This window comes from Monodon monoceros, unplaced genomic scaffold (genome assembly GCF_005190385.1).
Source record: "Monodon monoceros isolate NGI ecotype Baffin Bay Population unplaced genomic scaffold, NGI_Narwhal_1 Super_Scaffold_20, whole genome shotgun sequence".
In the NCBI taxonomy this organism is placed as follows: domain Eukaryota; kingdom Metazoa; phylum Chordata; class Mammalia; order Artiodactyla; family Monodontidae; genus Monodon; species Monodon monoceros.
In genome coordinates this window covers 117,959,673-117,974,681 of record NW_021703777.1, presented here as the reverse complement: position 1 = coordinate 117,974,681, position 15,009 = coordinate 117,959,673, and the positions used below count along the sequence as shown (strand labels likewise).

The window sequence follows — 15,009 nt, the reverse complement described above, 5'->3', positions numbered from 1 at the left end:
AAAAAGCATTCCCCAGTTCTCTCCTCTTCAATATGAGTTATGAACCTGTTATGGGCTAAATTGTGTCCCCCTAAAATTCATATGTCCTAATCCTCAGTACCTCATAATTTGGCCATAGTTAGAGACAGGGTCTTTAGAGAAGTAATTAAGTGAAAATGAGGTCAATAGGGTGGGCCCTAATCCAATATGACTGGTATTCTTGCAAGAAGAGGAAATTTGGACACAGAGACCTACAAAACACACAAGAGAGAAGACCATGTGAAGATACAGGGAGAAGATGACCATCTACAAGCCAAGGAGGGAGGCTTTGAACACAGCCTTCCCTCATGGCCCTCAGAAGGAACCAATCCTGCCAACACCTTGATCTCAGAATTCTAACCTCCAGAACGGTGAGAAATTTCTGCTGTTTAAGCCACACAGTCTGCGGTACTTTGTTGTGGCAGCCTCAGCAAACTAATACAGTACCTCTCTAAATTCTTCATCAAGACATTTTACATACCTCTAATACAGCACTTAATAAAACTCCTTTGTTTCTTTTTTCCGAAACTGAACTATGTATGTCTTTTAGCTCTGAATCTCCATAGTCCCAACAATCCCTGGCATATTCGGTGATTAAATACAAAAGAAAAAACCAAGGAACCAATAAATATTCTGCTCATTCACCATTTTTCTAATGAATTAGCTCCTCCTTCAGAGCAAACTTGCTTGTGCCAATTTCTCTACAAATTATTTGGATTAAAATGTTTAGTGATATCTTACCCTGCCATAATAAAATAGCTTATAAAAATATCAATACTAAGCTAGCCTTTAATAAAAATTATAGTATTATCCCAATATGTTTGACTTAGAAATATAATTTAATCAAGTACCTCTGCCTATCAGCCCATGGCCCATAGTTGAAATCTGTTCCTTTACCACAAACTATATCCAGTCCCCAACAGGGAGGCAAATCTTGTAATTTGCAATCCTCACTGCTCATTTCTCCTTCAATAGTTTCTTCTGTTTCTTCTGGAACAAGTCCTATATTGCAGAATATACAATATGAAGATAGTTACTTAAAATAACCATTAAAAGGCTTCCTTAGATCAACATTTCTAAAAACTTTTTGATCTCAGGAACCCTTTACACTCTATATTGAGGACCCCAAAGTGGGATTTTTTTTGTATTGTATCTATCAAAATTTACTGTATTCAAAATTTGAATTGAGCAATATTTTTAAATTTTATTTTTAAAATAAACTCATTATATGTTGACATGACAAAACGTCTAATAAGATTTAATGAAAATATGATGTGAAAAATAACTACATTTTAGTGAAAACAAATAAAATTTTATTTCATTTTGAATGAAAATATTTTTTAATCAAAATAAGCATATTTTCTAAAACTAATTTATTGAGAAGTGTTGGCACCGTTTTTATTTTGGCAAATTTCTTAAATATACAGCTTAATAGAAAACAAGTGAATTCTCACAGCTGTTTCTGCACTTAATCTATTGAAGAAAACCTAGCCTCATACAAATAGGTAGACAGAAAAGGGAGGAGTATTTTAATAGCTTTTTCAGATAATTTTGGATATTCTTTGACACTAGACCAAAATTCAACAAGTGGTAATTTCTTAAAGATTACTTGCAATGGGGAATCTGAAACCATATCGCTGAACTTCTCATACTCTGACACGTTAAAATTTACTGATCTCTCTTGCACTCTGAATAAATCTTTTACAGACATCATGAATTGTTCATTTGGAAAATATTGGTTCACTGAGACATGCATATTTTTCCCAAATAGACAAATTTCATTATTAAACATTTAAGAAGTCATATTGTTAATAACACTGGTAGTCCCATCAGAAAAGTCATCAAACTCACAGTGGCAGACCCAAATTTTCCAAAATTCTAACTTTCACATGAAAGCTCAAAACCATAGTTTGTCCCTAGTTGCTCTTTCAAGCACAACTGGTATTCCATGAAAAGAGCAAACAGTTCAGCTTGGAACTCAATCACAGAGTGCTTTTCCTCGAAACAACAGTGTACTTTGGTATGAGGCAGAAGTGTATTATGTGTTCTTATCATTTTATTAAATGAATATGAAAAAGTTTACTGAAGGGTCAAGATTTGATAAAAGTAATTTTTACTGCTTAATCAAAGACACTGTAAAGTGCACTGGCGTTTGTTTTATTGTGACTGCGTGGCAGTGAAAAAGACAGGGATTACTAGTATAGTTTGGAATCACTGCCTTGATTCATGCTAAAGCACCAGAAGTTTTGCCCCCTGTAACTTTTACACCATCAATACAACATGGTAAAAAAAAGGCAAATAACATCCTAATTTTGAACATACTTTGACCTCATAAACCTCCTGAAAGGTATGAAAAACAAGAATTAGGAAAAAATGACTAAAAATCCAATATTTAGCTTATTTATAAAACTGAGGCCACCTGTGAGGCACTGTAACTAGCTGGACTTCAATCCTTAAACTTTAAGCCTCAAATCCAACTTACTGTGATTTTTTTTCCCCTAAGCCAGCATGAACTACCTTAACTGTCATCACATTCTCTAATGGTTTTCACTCATGGTCATTTGTATTCACAATTTTTGAAGTATACTTGCAAAAATGGAATTTGAAGGAAAGATTACTATATGTTTCTCTTTTGATCTGAAATACTAAAGAATATTCAACTTTTGACAAATGACACAGATATTTTTTAGGTAGGCATTCTCACATCCACATTTACCATTATTAATGCTTATTTATATCCTAAGCAAGGATACTTAAAATATTATTAGATATCAGCATTTCATAGAAGAAACAGAATTGTAGTTATGAAACATATTTTCAAAAAATAATACCTGGCTCATCCATGTAATAGTAGATGTCAACATCATTCGACTGCATCACCACAAAACCTTCTCCCATTAATCTTGGTGGTCTATACAAAGGAAGGTGGAAGGCAAATTAAGTACATCTCCAGAATATAAAATGTTCAGTATGCTAAGTAACGATGGTAATGGGTGAAAACAAAAAAGAAAACTAAAAAGCAATCAAGTGTAGAAACTTGAAAAGGGAAAACATCTTTCACATACACAATAAATTGTTCCATAATTGTTTTCTATATTAAACTATATAAAAAATTGGCACTGAAAAAATTTTGACCAGTAAAATCAGTTAAAGAAAGACAAAAAAATCTGTTTTGCATTTCTCATTTTAAGTTTTGAATGAGAGAAATCCATTTAAAACAAAGTTTAGGGCTTCCCTGGTGGCGCAGTGGTTGAGAGTCCACCTGCCGATGCAGGGGACACGGGTTCGTGCCCCGGTCCAGGAAGATCCCACATGCCGCGCAGCGGCTGGGCCCGTGAGCCATGGCCACTGGGCCTGCGCGTCCGGAGCCTGTGCTCCGCAACGGGAGAGGCCACAACAGTGAGAGGCCCGCGTACCGCAAAAAAATAAAAATAAAAAAAATAAATAAAACAAAGTTTAATTAAATACAATGGAAGAACAATGTTCATTGGAATATAATAATCATATTCTGCATTTGCAACAATAAATTTAAAATTAGACTTCAAATTCAACCATTTTATATTAATAACACTATAAAACTGATTAAAAATATCATCTTATATATTGTAAAATAAAGCATAACCTTTCAGAAACATTAAATTACAAAAATGTTGTAATTTTTAACAACTTTATGTTACCTATTTCCAAGAATATTTAGTTGATCAACTTAAAATAAACTTAAAGCAAACATCTTGAACTCAAATTCTGGAATGAATGTTTCTGTACCATCAATTAACCTCCCTCTACTTGCTTTAACAACTTTTGTCTTTATCATACACCACAATATCTTCCTTCCATATCAAAATTAACCTCTCAATCATCAGATAATATAACACATACAAATTCAACAATCTTCTTCTAAATATGTATTAAATCACAAAGGTTAGGGTTTAATCTCATTATTTAATCTCCATGTTTACTACTGAAGAGTGAAAAATACAATTTTAAATCTTCTTATACAAATAGCAGGACACTTTTTCATTTTACTCTGTAGTAATTTTCACAAAAACCCAGATTTATTTTTTTCAGTATTACAACTTGCACCCATAAATATAGAATTGTGTGCGTAGCTTATACTCCAAGATGCTTAGCAATTCAGTGATCCTGAAGAGTGTGAAACCAGGTAGACCCAGAGCCTCCCCGGTACTCAAGCTGGGAAAATGACTGTGTCATTCTAGCCAATCCCTAGAAAATCTAATAGCAAACTAGCCAAAAGTTGGAACTAAAAAGAAACAATCATGTTTCTCATAACCTCAAACTTTATATTGCCTACACACAAAGACAAAAGCTGAGACAGTGGAAACTCATCACATGAATACTTCTACTTTTATCACATGAATACTAAATTACACAAATTTAACGATAGACTCCTTCACAGAAAAGGATAGTGATTGAGAATAACAAAGATTACAAGAGCCCTCACCCCACTCATAAGCATGTGGCCTGGGAGTCAGATGCGAGTCATGTGTCTGTTACCTGGGGACCTTGGTCCTCTGGAATGGAAGCATCCCACCACAAAGAGGGTAACTCTAGTGTACGTCATTATTACAATGTGTCTCCTAAAAGCAAGGAGCTACTTCACTGAAGGAAAGCAAATCTGGAAAGCTAAGTGGAAAACTGACTGGGGCTTAAATGTCAACTGAATTCCAAAACTGTCTTAACTTCATCAGTTTTCCAAGAGTAATTCTGATTCAACTTTCAACTTTTCATTAACTCCAATGATACTCTACTATAATGAATTTGTTGAATTTACTATTTATCCATCCCTTCTGAAAATAAAAACCTACCTGTAATGTGTATTTTCTAACATACAAACATCAGGGCTCAATTGCCCAAAATAAATTTCCCAAATACACTGAGAAAAGGATAGAAAAATTATAAGCTTATAAACAGTGCCTGACATATATTAAATGGCAATAAATATTAACTATTACAATTAAAGAACAAGAAAAATAGCTCATAGAAAAATATTTAAAATAGGAGTTTACCAGTGGATAAACTCCATTCATTTATCTTATAAAGCAGGAATACTCTGTTGATTTAATAGAGAAATATATGTAATTATTGCCCAACTTATAGCAAAGAAATTAAAAGGATACTAAAGATTCTAAATGATAAGCTACAATAGGTATAAAGAAGTTATTTGTTATTTTTATGACTTTCTTACTCATCATTTTGAAGACCAACATATCTTGGACTAGGAACAAGCATGACTCGAACATTTTCAAGCTTTCCCTTCACAATATGCATGAACTGATCAAGATGACTGGAAGGTGGTTTTGTAGTATAGGTTAAGAAAGCATCATCAAAGTTGATGCACAGAGTTTGAGGTTGGTAATGATTTCCAAAGGCCAAGCGTCCCTAAAAAAAACAGATAAGACATATTATGCCATACTATTTAGGCTGTATTTTTTTTTCTCAGCTGACCTAATAACAAGCATTTTCAAGCAACTACTAAATGATTCCACTTTAGCACTATATACTGTTTAAATTGCTCCACTGATCAATTTAGACTAGTGTTTAAAGAAATTTGAGCACTTGTGAATAAATAAATAGCCTTAAAGGTCTTTACATTTGTGCTAAAATGGTATTGGTGTTGAAATAATTCTTTCACTTTATTAAGAATGGAACCCAAAGACCTCTACAAAATTACTTTCTTAAGTGAAAATTATATTTGCAAAAATAAAAGGTTCTGTTATTAACCCATGAAACATTAATTGTAGTGGAATTTACTTACCGTGCTCACATTGACCTTTATGACTGGAATAAGTGATCTCCATGAAGATGTGGGGTCTTGAGATTCTGTTTTTACTTTAACTCTGAGAAAAGAAACAAAAATTGACATATATGAGAAAAATTTAAGTACCTGAGAATACTGTTGACTTCCTCACAGTACACATTATTATTATGTTTTGGCTGTGTTGGGTCTTCGTTGCAGCGCGCAGGCTTTCTCTAGTTGTGGTGAGCAGGGGCTACTCTTTGTTGTGGTGTGTGGGCTTCTCACTGCAGTGGCTTCTCTTGTTGTGGAGCACAGGCTCTAGGCACGTGGGCTTCAGTAGTTGTGGCTCGCGGGCTCTAGAGCGCAGGCTCAGTAGTTGTGGCGCACAGGCTTAGCTGCTCTGCGGCATGTGGGATCTTCGCGGACCAGGGATTGAACCCGTGTCCCCTGCATTGGCAGGCAGATTCTTAACCACTGCGCCACCAGGGAAGTCCCACAATACACATTATTAATACCAGTTATATCTTTCCAAATATACCTAATGACTGCTCAGTAAACAAAACAATGACCATCTAAGGGACACTAATATCCCTAAAATGTCTCCTAGAATGTACTCTATCACACACCAATTTTTATATAAGAAGTTATAACAAAAAAGTATATTTTCAGAATGACAAGCTTTAATGACAAAGTATAAATTATGATGTGCTGTCATTATGCCTATCACACTACATTATATCATTTTACAAGACAGCAAAAATTATAATTAAAACAAAAATTACCAAGATATAAGTTACTTAGATGTTTTAAGTGTTTTAAGCACTTCTGACAGTTCAGCTGATCCTTCTCCTTCCCTACTCCCGCCACTCTGTGCCAAAATAATTTCCTCTCAATACAATGAAAAGGATAGACCAAGAGTAAGAAAAAAGGAATTGGCCATATACAAAGTACACAAAATTTAAGAAATGAAAAATTCACAGCAATTCACTAAAGATTTCATATGAAAACTCAAGGCATGTCTCTTCAATAACCCAATAACTCCTAAATCACACTTCTGGAGCCATATTTGTAAGATGGCCTTCAGTGCTTAAAACTAAATTCAAAACTAACCTCACTACCACCCCCTAACCTTTCTCTAATGTTCCCTGACTAAGCATGACTACTGCTTAAATTAGAAATTTGGATTCACTGTTGACTCATCCTTCTTATTTGTTCTCCACATCTAATTCATCACTTTCTTAAGTATTCATCTGCTTAAATGTATCTGGAATCCATCTCCTTCTCTTTCTTCCCCTTGCTAACAACCCAGTTGATGATCATCTCTTCCCTGAACTGTTACTACGTCCTTCTATCTGGTCTCCCTGCCTCCAGTCTTATCTCCCTCCAATCACAACACAACACTGCTGACCTGGGGTAAGGCCATATTTCTAACCCAGATCCTGCTAAACATTTAGTCTAATTTATCCCCACCTCAAGTAATCCACTCCAGTCTCAGTAACAACTTCTCTATTGCATATGATGTTTCTTCTCCATGGTAGAACTTTCAACTCCTTCTCTGCTTAATTCATTCACCTTTAAGGTTCCTACCTTCCCGAATCCTTCTATGTGTGCCCAGAGAATTCTATTCTTGTCCCTGTTATATTTCTTGCACTAAAATTGCTTGCTAAGTGTTCTAACTCCCACAGTAGGTTGTAAATTCCCTCAAGATAGAACAGTTGTCATATTCTCAGTATCTCCAGTACCTCAAGCTCAGTGCCTGGGACATAATATGCACTAAATATTTAATTGAGAATAAACATCCTCATCATCTACTTTAAAAAAAATAAAACTAGGGCTTCCCTGGTGGCGCAGTGGTTGAGAGTCCACCTGCCGATGCAAGGGACATGGGTTCGTGCCCCGGTCCGGGAAGATCCCACATGCCGCAGAGCGGCTAGGCCCGTGAGCCATGGCCGCTGACCTGCGCATCCAGAGCTTACGCTCCACAACGGGAGAGGCCACAACAGTGAGATGCCCGCGTAACGCAAAAATAAATAAATAAATAAATAAAACTATTATGTATACAAGGCTGGTTCAACATTCAAAAATCAATTAACAGGCTACAAGTGAAAAATCAAAGGATCATACCAACAGATACAGAAAAACCATCTGACAAAATCCAATACCCATTCATGATTAAAACCTCTAGTTTTACTAACTAGGAATAGAGGAGAACTTCCTCAACTTGATAAAGAATATCAACCAACAAAAACCTACAGTTAACATGATACTTAACAGTGAGAAACGAGAAGCTTTCCCACTAAGATCAGGTATGAAGCAAGATGTCCCCTCTCACCATTCTTTTCCAAATTCATACTAGAAGTTCTAGCTATTGCAATAAGACAAAAAAAGGAAATAAAATGTATACAGATTGGGAAGGAAGAAATAAGACTTTTTGTTTGCAGCTGACACAATCATCTATGTTGAAAATCGGAAAGAACTGATCAAGAATACTCTTAGAACTAATGACTACAGCAAGGTTGCAGGATACAAGGTTAGTAATATACAAGAGTCAATCACTTTCCTATATACCACCAATGAACAAGTGGAATTTGAAATTAAAAACATAATATCGTACATTAGCACCACAGAAAATGAAATAGGTATAAATTTAACAAATTTTCTACAAGATCTACATGAGGAAAACTATAAAACTCTGATGAAAGATATCAAAGAGAACTAAATAACTAAAGAAACATTCCATGTTCATTAATAGGAAGACTCAATACTGTCAAGATGTCAATTCTTCCCAACTTGATTTATATTCAATGCAATCCCTACCGAAACCCCTGGATATTGGCAAACTGATTCTAAAGTTTATATGGAGAGGCAAAAGACCCACAATAGCCAAGACAACACTGAAGGAGAAAAGCAAAGTTGGAGGACTGACACTACCTGATTTCAAGACTTAAATGTAAAGCTACAGTAATCAACACACTGTGGTACTGGTGAAAGAAAACAAATAGGTCAGGCTTCCCTGGTGGCACAGTGGTTGAGAGTCCACCTGCCGATGCAGGGGACACAGGTTCGTGCCCCGGTCCGGGAAGATCCCACATGCCGCAGAGTGGCTGGGCCCGTGAGCCATGGCCGCTGAGCCTGTGCGTCCGGAGCCTGTGCTCCGCAACAGGAGAGGCCACAACAGTGAGAGGCCCGCGTACCACAAAAAAAACAGAAAAAAAAAACAAAAAGAAAACAAATAGGTCAATGAACCAGAACAGAGAGCCCAGAAACAGATAAAATAAAATAATATAATTCTATATGCACCTTAGCTATGTATATGTATGTATAGACTTATGTATGTGCATTCAAAAGAATAAAAAACAAATTGATAGTAGTTATCAACAAAGAAGAAAGTAGAACTGGTGAGAAGAATAGACCGGGACTGCTTTTTCACATTACATAATTCTGTATTATTTGAAATTTTTGAAGAACTATATACTTATTTGTGAGAATAAAAGTTTTAGTTAATCTACAAAGAAAGATTAGGCTGTGTTTAGGTAAACAGTGTTAATAATACTCTAATAAAAGTGGATGTTTAAATGTTGGAGATTAATAAAATTCAAGTCTGACAATCAACCTTTCAATTTTGGACTGGGTTCTTGTTCTTCCATTTTCTCGTGTTTTATCATCTTCTTTCTTGGGTAGAATTATTGTTGGCTCCAAACCAAACAATTCTTGAAGACGTCCATAAAGATCCGAACGATTATACACATGAAATTCAAAGTCATTGACTGTGATGTATAATCTAGTTTCTGCCTTTGGATCTAAAGACATCAATTACAAAAAAAAAAAAAAGTTTTTAGTCAACTTTTTAAAAACTTTAGTCAAAGTTTTAAGTCAAATCTTTTCCACAGCTAAAGTAACTCAAATGATTTCTTTTAAAACAGAAGTCTATGATAAAAGGGAATAATATTTTTAAATCAATAAAACATGGTCAAAAGAAAGAAAAAAGCTGATTTACTACAGTATTTCAATTTAGCACTCTAAAAACAATCTGAATTTCTACATTCTGGGTGTATAACAACAAAACTTAAAGACTGTATGCTAAGAACAGCACAATGCCAATAACAGAGTAAAACGTTACTCCAATATAGCCATAAGTGTATACTAAAATATAAATAGTAAATTGTTCAAAGTATGATGCATTTAAACATCACACTATTATTTGAACTTGTGCATCATAGAAACCAGGACTTTTCATAAATACTAGTTTGTTTTTAAAAACTACACAATGCTAAAACAAAGATTCTATAAACTGTAGACTCAAATAGTAATCTCAAATAAAAGACAATTATAGTAAATATAAGTGACAATAGTAATAAATCCATCTATAAAGTATAGATGGGGCACTTGTTCCTACTGAGGAAATAATCTAAGACAGTGCATCTCATGTCAGCCAAAAAGGGTCAGAAGAAAGGTACCACAATCAGTGCTTTATTTTGTTATAAATGATACATGTGTTTTTTAAGACTTGTTTTTCAACCTTTATCTGTTTTTATCCCTGTCAAACAAATTCAATTGAAAAGCAATTAAAATTAGATATGACCAGTTAGAATAATTTAATTTTTTTAAATGGGTAAAGAGAATTACCAACTTTCATTTTAGTAGCTTAAGCTGTGGTTTAGTAAGGTACCAAATTTCACCAATATTAATTTCTTCTCAAATTATTAGCAAAACAGCATATGAGATGTCAAACACCCTAAATAAATGTAAATTTTAGTTTAAATTAACAAACGAAAAATACACTGCCACTCATATTTCAAAAATAAGCTGAGGAAAATGAATCAACACAGTCATATTTTTATACAGTAATGCTTTTAGTTTTACTCCAATCAAGGTTTTTTCCCTCATTACTTCCTGAGACAAGAGAGGAAAAAGAGATAAACACAATCCTTCAAAAAACTAATGTTTAAGAGCTGTAACTTTTCTTATATTTTTTAGACAGCTCTTGACCTATGTTCTCTCTCCTATTTCTTCAGACTTATCAAATGGCTAAAAGCTAAGACGATCCCTAAGCTATTACATAAAGTGTGTTCCCCTTTTTCTTGCTGTAGGTCAAATTCTTAAAATTAAAACAAAAATAAGAAACACACTTTTTTAAAATACATATGAAGTATTCTAAGATTTAATAGTTATAAATATCATTATCTTTTTTTTTTTTTTTGCGGTATGCAGTCCTCTCACTGTTGTGGCCTCTCCCGTTGCGGAGCACAGGCTCCGGACGCGCAGGCTCAGCGGCCATGGCTCACGGGCCCAGCCACTTCGTGGCATGTGGGATCTTCCCGGACCGGGGCACGAACCCGCATCCCCTGCATCGGCAGGTGGACTCTCAACCACTGTGCCACCAGGGAAGCCCTCATTATCATTTTTAAATAAGTAAATCAAACTTTATCACTCATTAGGTTTTAAACCTTTCTACAGTAATCATTCATGACCTCTTCTCAAAATGTCAGGGTCAAATATCCAGCAGCCTACTCAAATATCTCCAGTTTGATGTCTAACAGGCATCACGCACTTGACATACCCAACCAAACACTCGATTTTCCCACCCAAACCTACTCCACAATATTCCCCACCTTATCAACAGCAAGTCAATCTTTTCAATTGCTCAGGCCAAAAAATTTGACTGCTCTCTTTCTTTCTTGTCCCAGATATTATCAGCAAATCTTGTCAGCTTTTCTTTCAACATATATCCAGAAACCACTCCTCACCACTCTGGCGCAAGTCACCATCAACCTGCACCTGTTTTAACACAATAGCCTCGTAACTACTCTCCCTGCTTCTGCCCTTATTTCCCTTATGCCTGTGCTTTACACAGTGGCCAGATCTTTCAAAAACCCTAACTAGGGCTTCCCTGGTGGTGAAGTGGTTGAGAGTCCGCCTGCCGATGCAGGCGACACAGGTTCGTGCCCTGGTCTGGGAGGATCCCACATGCCGCGGGGCGGCTGGGCCCATGAGCCATGGCCGCTGAGCCTGCGCGTCTGGAGCCTGTACTCCACAACGGGAGAGGCCACAACAGTGAGAGGCCCACGTACTGCAAAAAAAAAAAAAAACAAAAAACCCTAACTAAAATCATGTCACTCTCCTGTTCCCTAATTTTCTGATGGTCTCCTCTCTCATTGATACCAAGTTCCTTTAAAAGTGACCTATAAAATCTTATAGGATCTGCACTCTTCTCCCCTTCCAGTCCTCCCTCCAATAAACTGGCCTCCATTTTGGTTATAAACCAGAACCTAAACAACCAGGAAATGTCCTTCCCCCAGATAGTCACAATAACTCATTTCCTTAACTTGCTTCATGTTTCTGTTTAACCATCCCCTATCAATGAAGCCTCTCCCGACTTCCTTATGTACACAGCACCCTCCCTGCAAAACAGCACTCTCTACTCTACTGACCCGACTCTGACTCTCCTCAATGCCATATTTTCCTCACTCATTCCTCGATACTACATATATTTACTCGCTAATTATCTGAATCCTTCCCAAGCAAGGATTCAGAATGAAGCAAGCTCTTTAAGAGAAAAAACTTGTTTTATTCACTATTGTATCTCTGGTGCCTAGAACAATTCTTAGTACATAGTAGGGCTCATTTGTATGAAAGAGGAACAGAGCATCTTATCACAAATCATACTTCTAAGTAAAACAAAAATATCCTCTAACAAATAGATCTAAGACTTTTTGGAAACCCAACATGTGGAAGCATAATAAATGCAAAGTAGGTTATTTTTCTATTCCCACTTTGATCTATATAAGTAGGAATTAATCATTATGCAATTCTTCAAGGTCATAAAGTAACTCAATCAAAATTTACCTCAAAACTCATTTAAGGCATTTGTTTTCAAATTTACTTTTGGAACACTTGATCATGATCCCTGAATACAAATGCCTTGATCGTTAGGAATATACTATAAAGGCCAGTGGATGAGCTACAGAAGGAGCCATGGGGAAAATCAAGAGTCTGGACTAGCTCCTAATTGGATCAGCAGTGATGAATAAACAAATGATGACTGTATAAAAATGGAAACAGGATTACTGTCAATTTGATCTTCAACTTGCTGGACACGCACTTCTGATTCTCTTCTTTCAATATAACCGATACGAAAGAATATGGCTACATTAACTTACTAAAGACAACAAGGTACAAAGATAAAGGTATTAATCTCTGAAAGTATTTTGAAAACACTGATAAACACTAAATACTTAATATTAAAACAATGCAAGATCCTCTCAACAATCCCTACCCATTTTCCCAACTGTTTTTTTTTTTTGCATTATTTATTATTGATTGTCACCTCCCCCAACTAGAATGTAAACTCCATTAGAGATGATTTTTTCCTGTTGTGTTCACTCTTCTATCCCTGGTGCCTAAAACAGTGCCTGGTATGTAGAAGGGGCTCAATAAATATGTTAAATTCTTAAACAGAAATAATAGATGGGCTTTTAAATTTTAAGTAAGATTGAACAAAATGCCTAGACCACTCTTTTCCTTCCAAAAATCACTTTAAAAAATACTGAAGAAACAGTGAATCTATAAGCACTTTAAAAGCAGCATTTGGTTTCATATTTTTAAATAGAGAGATTTAGCTGAGTTCACACTCAACTTCTTTGTTCTATTGCTTCTATTTGTTTCACCTGAATTACTAATATTCCAGCCAGCAAGCTATGTGATTAAACAGTAAATCAGATCTCCAAGCCTGGTTGATCTCCAAGCTTACATGGCCTTATTCTCTTCAGAGTCTTTGCCCAGGATCTTTTCTGTCAATAATCCCAGCTTTCTGCCATCCCCAGGAATATTCCATATGGCAATTCCCTCTCCATCCGTCAACCCCTATCCCAACAAACACAGATGCAAAAAGGTGGCCCAAGAGCACACCCATAGAGACAGAAACACAGGAAAAAGCACATATACAGAGGGGGGCATTCACTCATTTAAGCACTCAAACACAGAACCACTCACAAGGACAAACACATACATACATATACATATACTCTCACAGAGCCATACATGCAGATGCATGAATACAAGTAGTACTGTACTAGCATATTCAGTACTCAGAGCATCACCCTCACAGAGATAAGTATGTACATACAGAGCCCACATGCAGAGGTACCCCACACACAGACAGGGATACCTTCCCAGGTCAACAGGGCACATCCTGATAAATAAACACCTGTCCTAACAGATAGATGAGCACTATACCAAAAGACAGATAGGTTTCAAAGGCATGTATCTCTCACATATAGACATGTGAGTACATGCATGCATACCCACACACACACATAACTAAGAAGGACCCTGTGAGAACTTCTCAGAATAGAGAGCCACCCATGTCCTCTGCCTGCCTTTTGTCTCTAGAAAAACTTTAGTCAAATTAATTTAATCAAAGAAGTGGAAAATGCAGAAAGAAAGGGAAATAGTCAAGCAGACAAAATAATACTTTAGCCATTAAACAAAGTCAAGGACCTTTAGTTCTCCCTCAAGGACTATCGATAATATTCTGAGCCATGTCCTTTGAGCTGTTTTGCAGATACTGAAATCCCCATCAGGTGGAAGAAATTATCTGTATGCTGCCCACAAGCACGCAGACCCCAGACTGATTGGAACCAGAAGGCTGATGATGCTGACTCCCCATTACGTCACCACCAACCGATCAGAAGAATGTCCACAAGCTAATGACAATTTGCTCCTTGAACACTATAAGATTCCTCACTACCCGCTCCAGGGTGGGACACACAGTCTTGAGGACATTAGCCCATTGTGGCCCCCTTTACCTGGCAAAGTAATAAAGCTATTTCTTTCTACTTCACCCAAAACTCTGTCTCTGAGATTTAATCCAGCACCAGTGTACAGAGGCCTAATTTCAGCAACACACATATACAGCTTTTTTGCGGGGGAAAGAAGAAAGTTGGGGAATCCTACACTAGATTCTCCAGGAATTAGAAAGAGGCAGTAAATAAACAGTAGAAAGGATATAAGATTGGATTCCTGTAACATTATTTACCAATGCTGTGACCTAAGGCAAGTACCTTAACCATGCTGAGCCTCATTTTTCTCATCTATAAAATGAGAATACCTCTACCTACCTGTAGGATTGCTGTATACCATAAATACTAGTTAGTTCCCTTGACTTTGCAGGTCAAATCCTTACTAGTCATATAAATTATGTATTCACTTTTGATTTGTACTGAATTCTCTTC

At 36.2% G+C, this 15,009-nt stretch overlaps 1 protein-coding gene across 6 annotated transcripts in view; it reads right to left on the bottom strand.

Moving 5' to 3' along the window:
- The window catches only part of KIAA1109 (KIAA1109 ortholog), a 208,138-nt gene that overhangs the window by 158,576 nt on the left and 34,553 nt on the right, over positions 1 to 15,009 (bottom strand). For 5 of the 6 annotated variants that reach the window (XM_029234854.1, XM_029234856.1, XM_029234857.1 and 2 more), the window contains exons 7-11: positions 9,390 to 9,576; positions 5,795 to 5,876; positions 5,225 to 5,418; positions 2,850 to 2,929; positions 870 to 1,020 (exon numbers count right to left, since the gene is read on the bottom strand). In XM_029234854.1, the coding sequence (XP_029090687.1) occupies positions 870 to 1,020; positions 2,850 to 2,929; positions 5,225 to 5,418; positions 5,795 to 5,876; positions 9,390 to 9,576 (694 nt within the window). Of the gene's footprint in view, positions 1 to 869; positions 1,021 to 2,849; positions 2,930 to 5,224; positions 5,419 to 5,794; positions 5,877 to 9,389; positions 9,577 to 15,009 lie in introns of those variants that run through there. The other variant, XM_029234859.1, reaches the window with a different exon arrangement.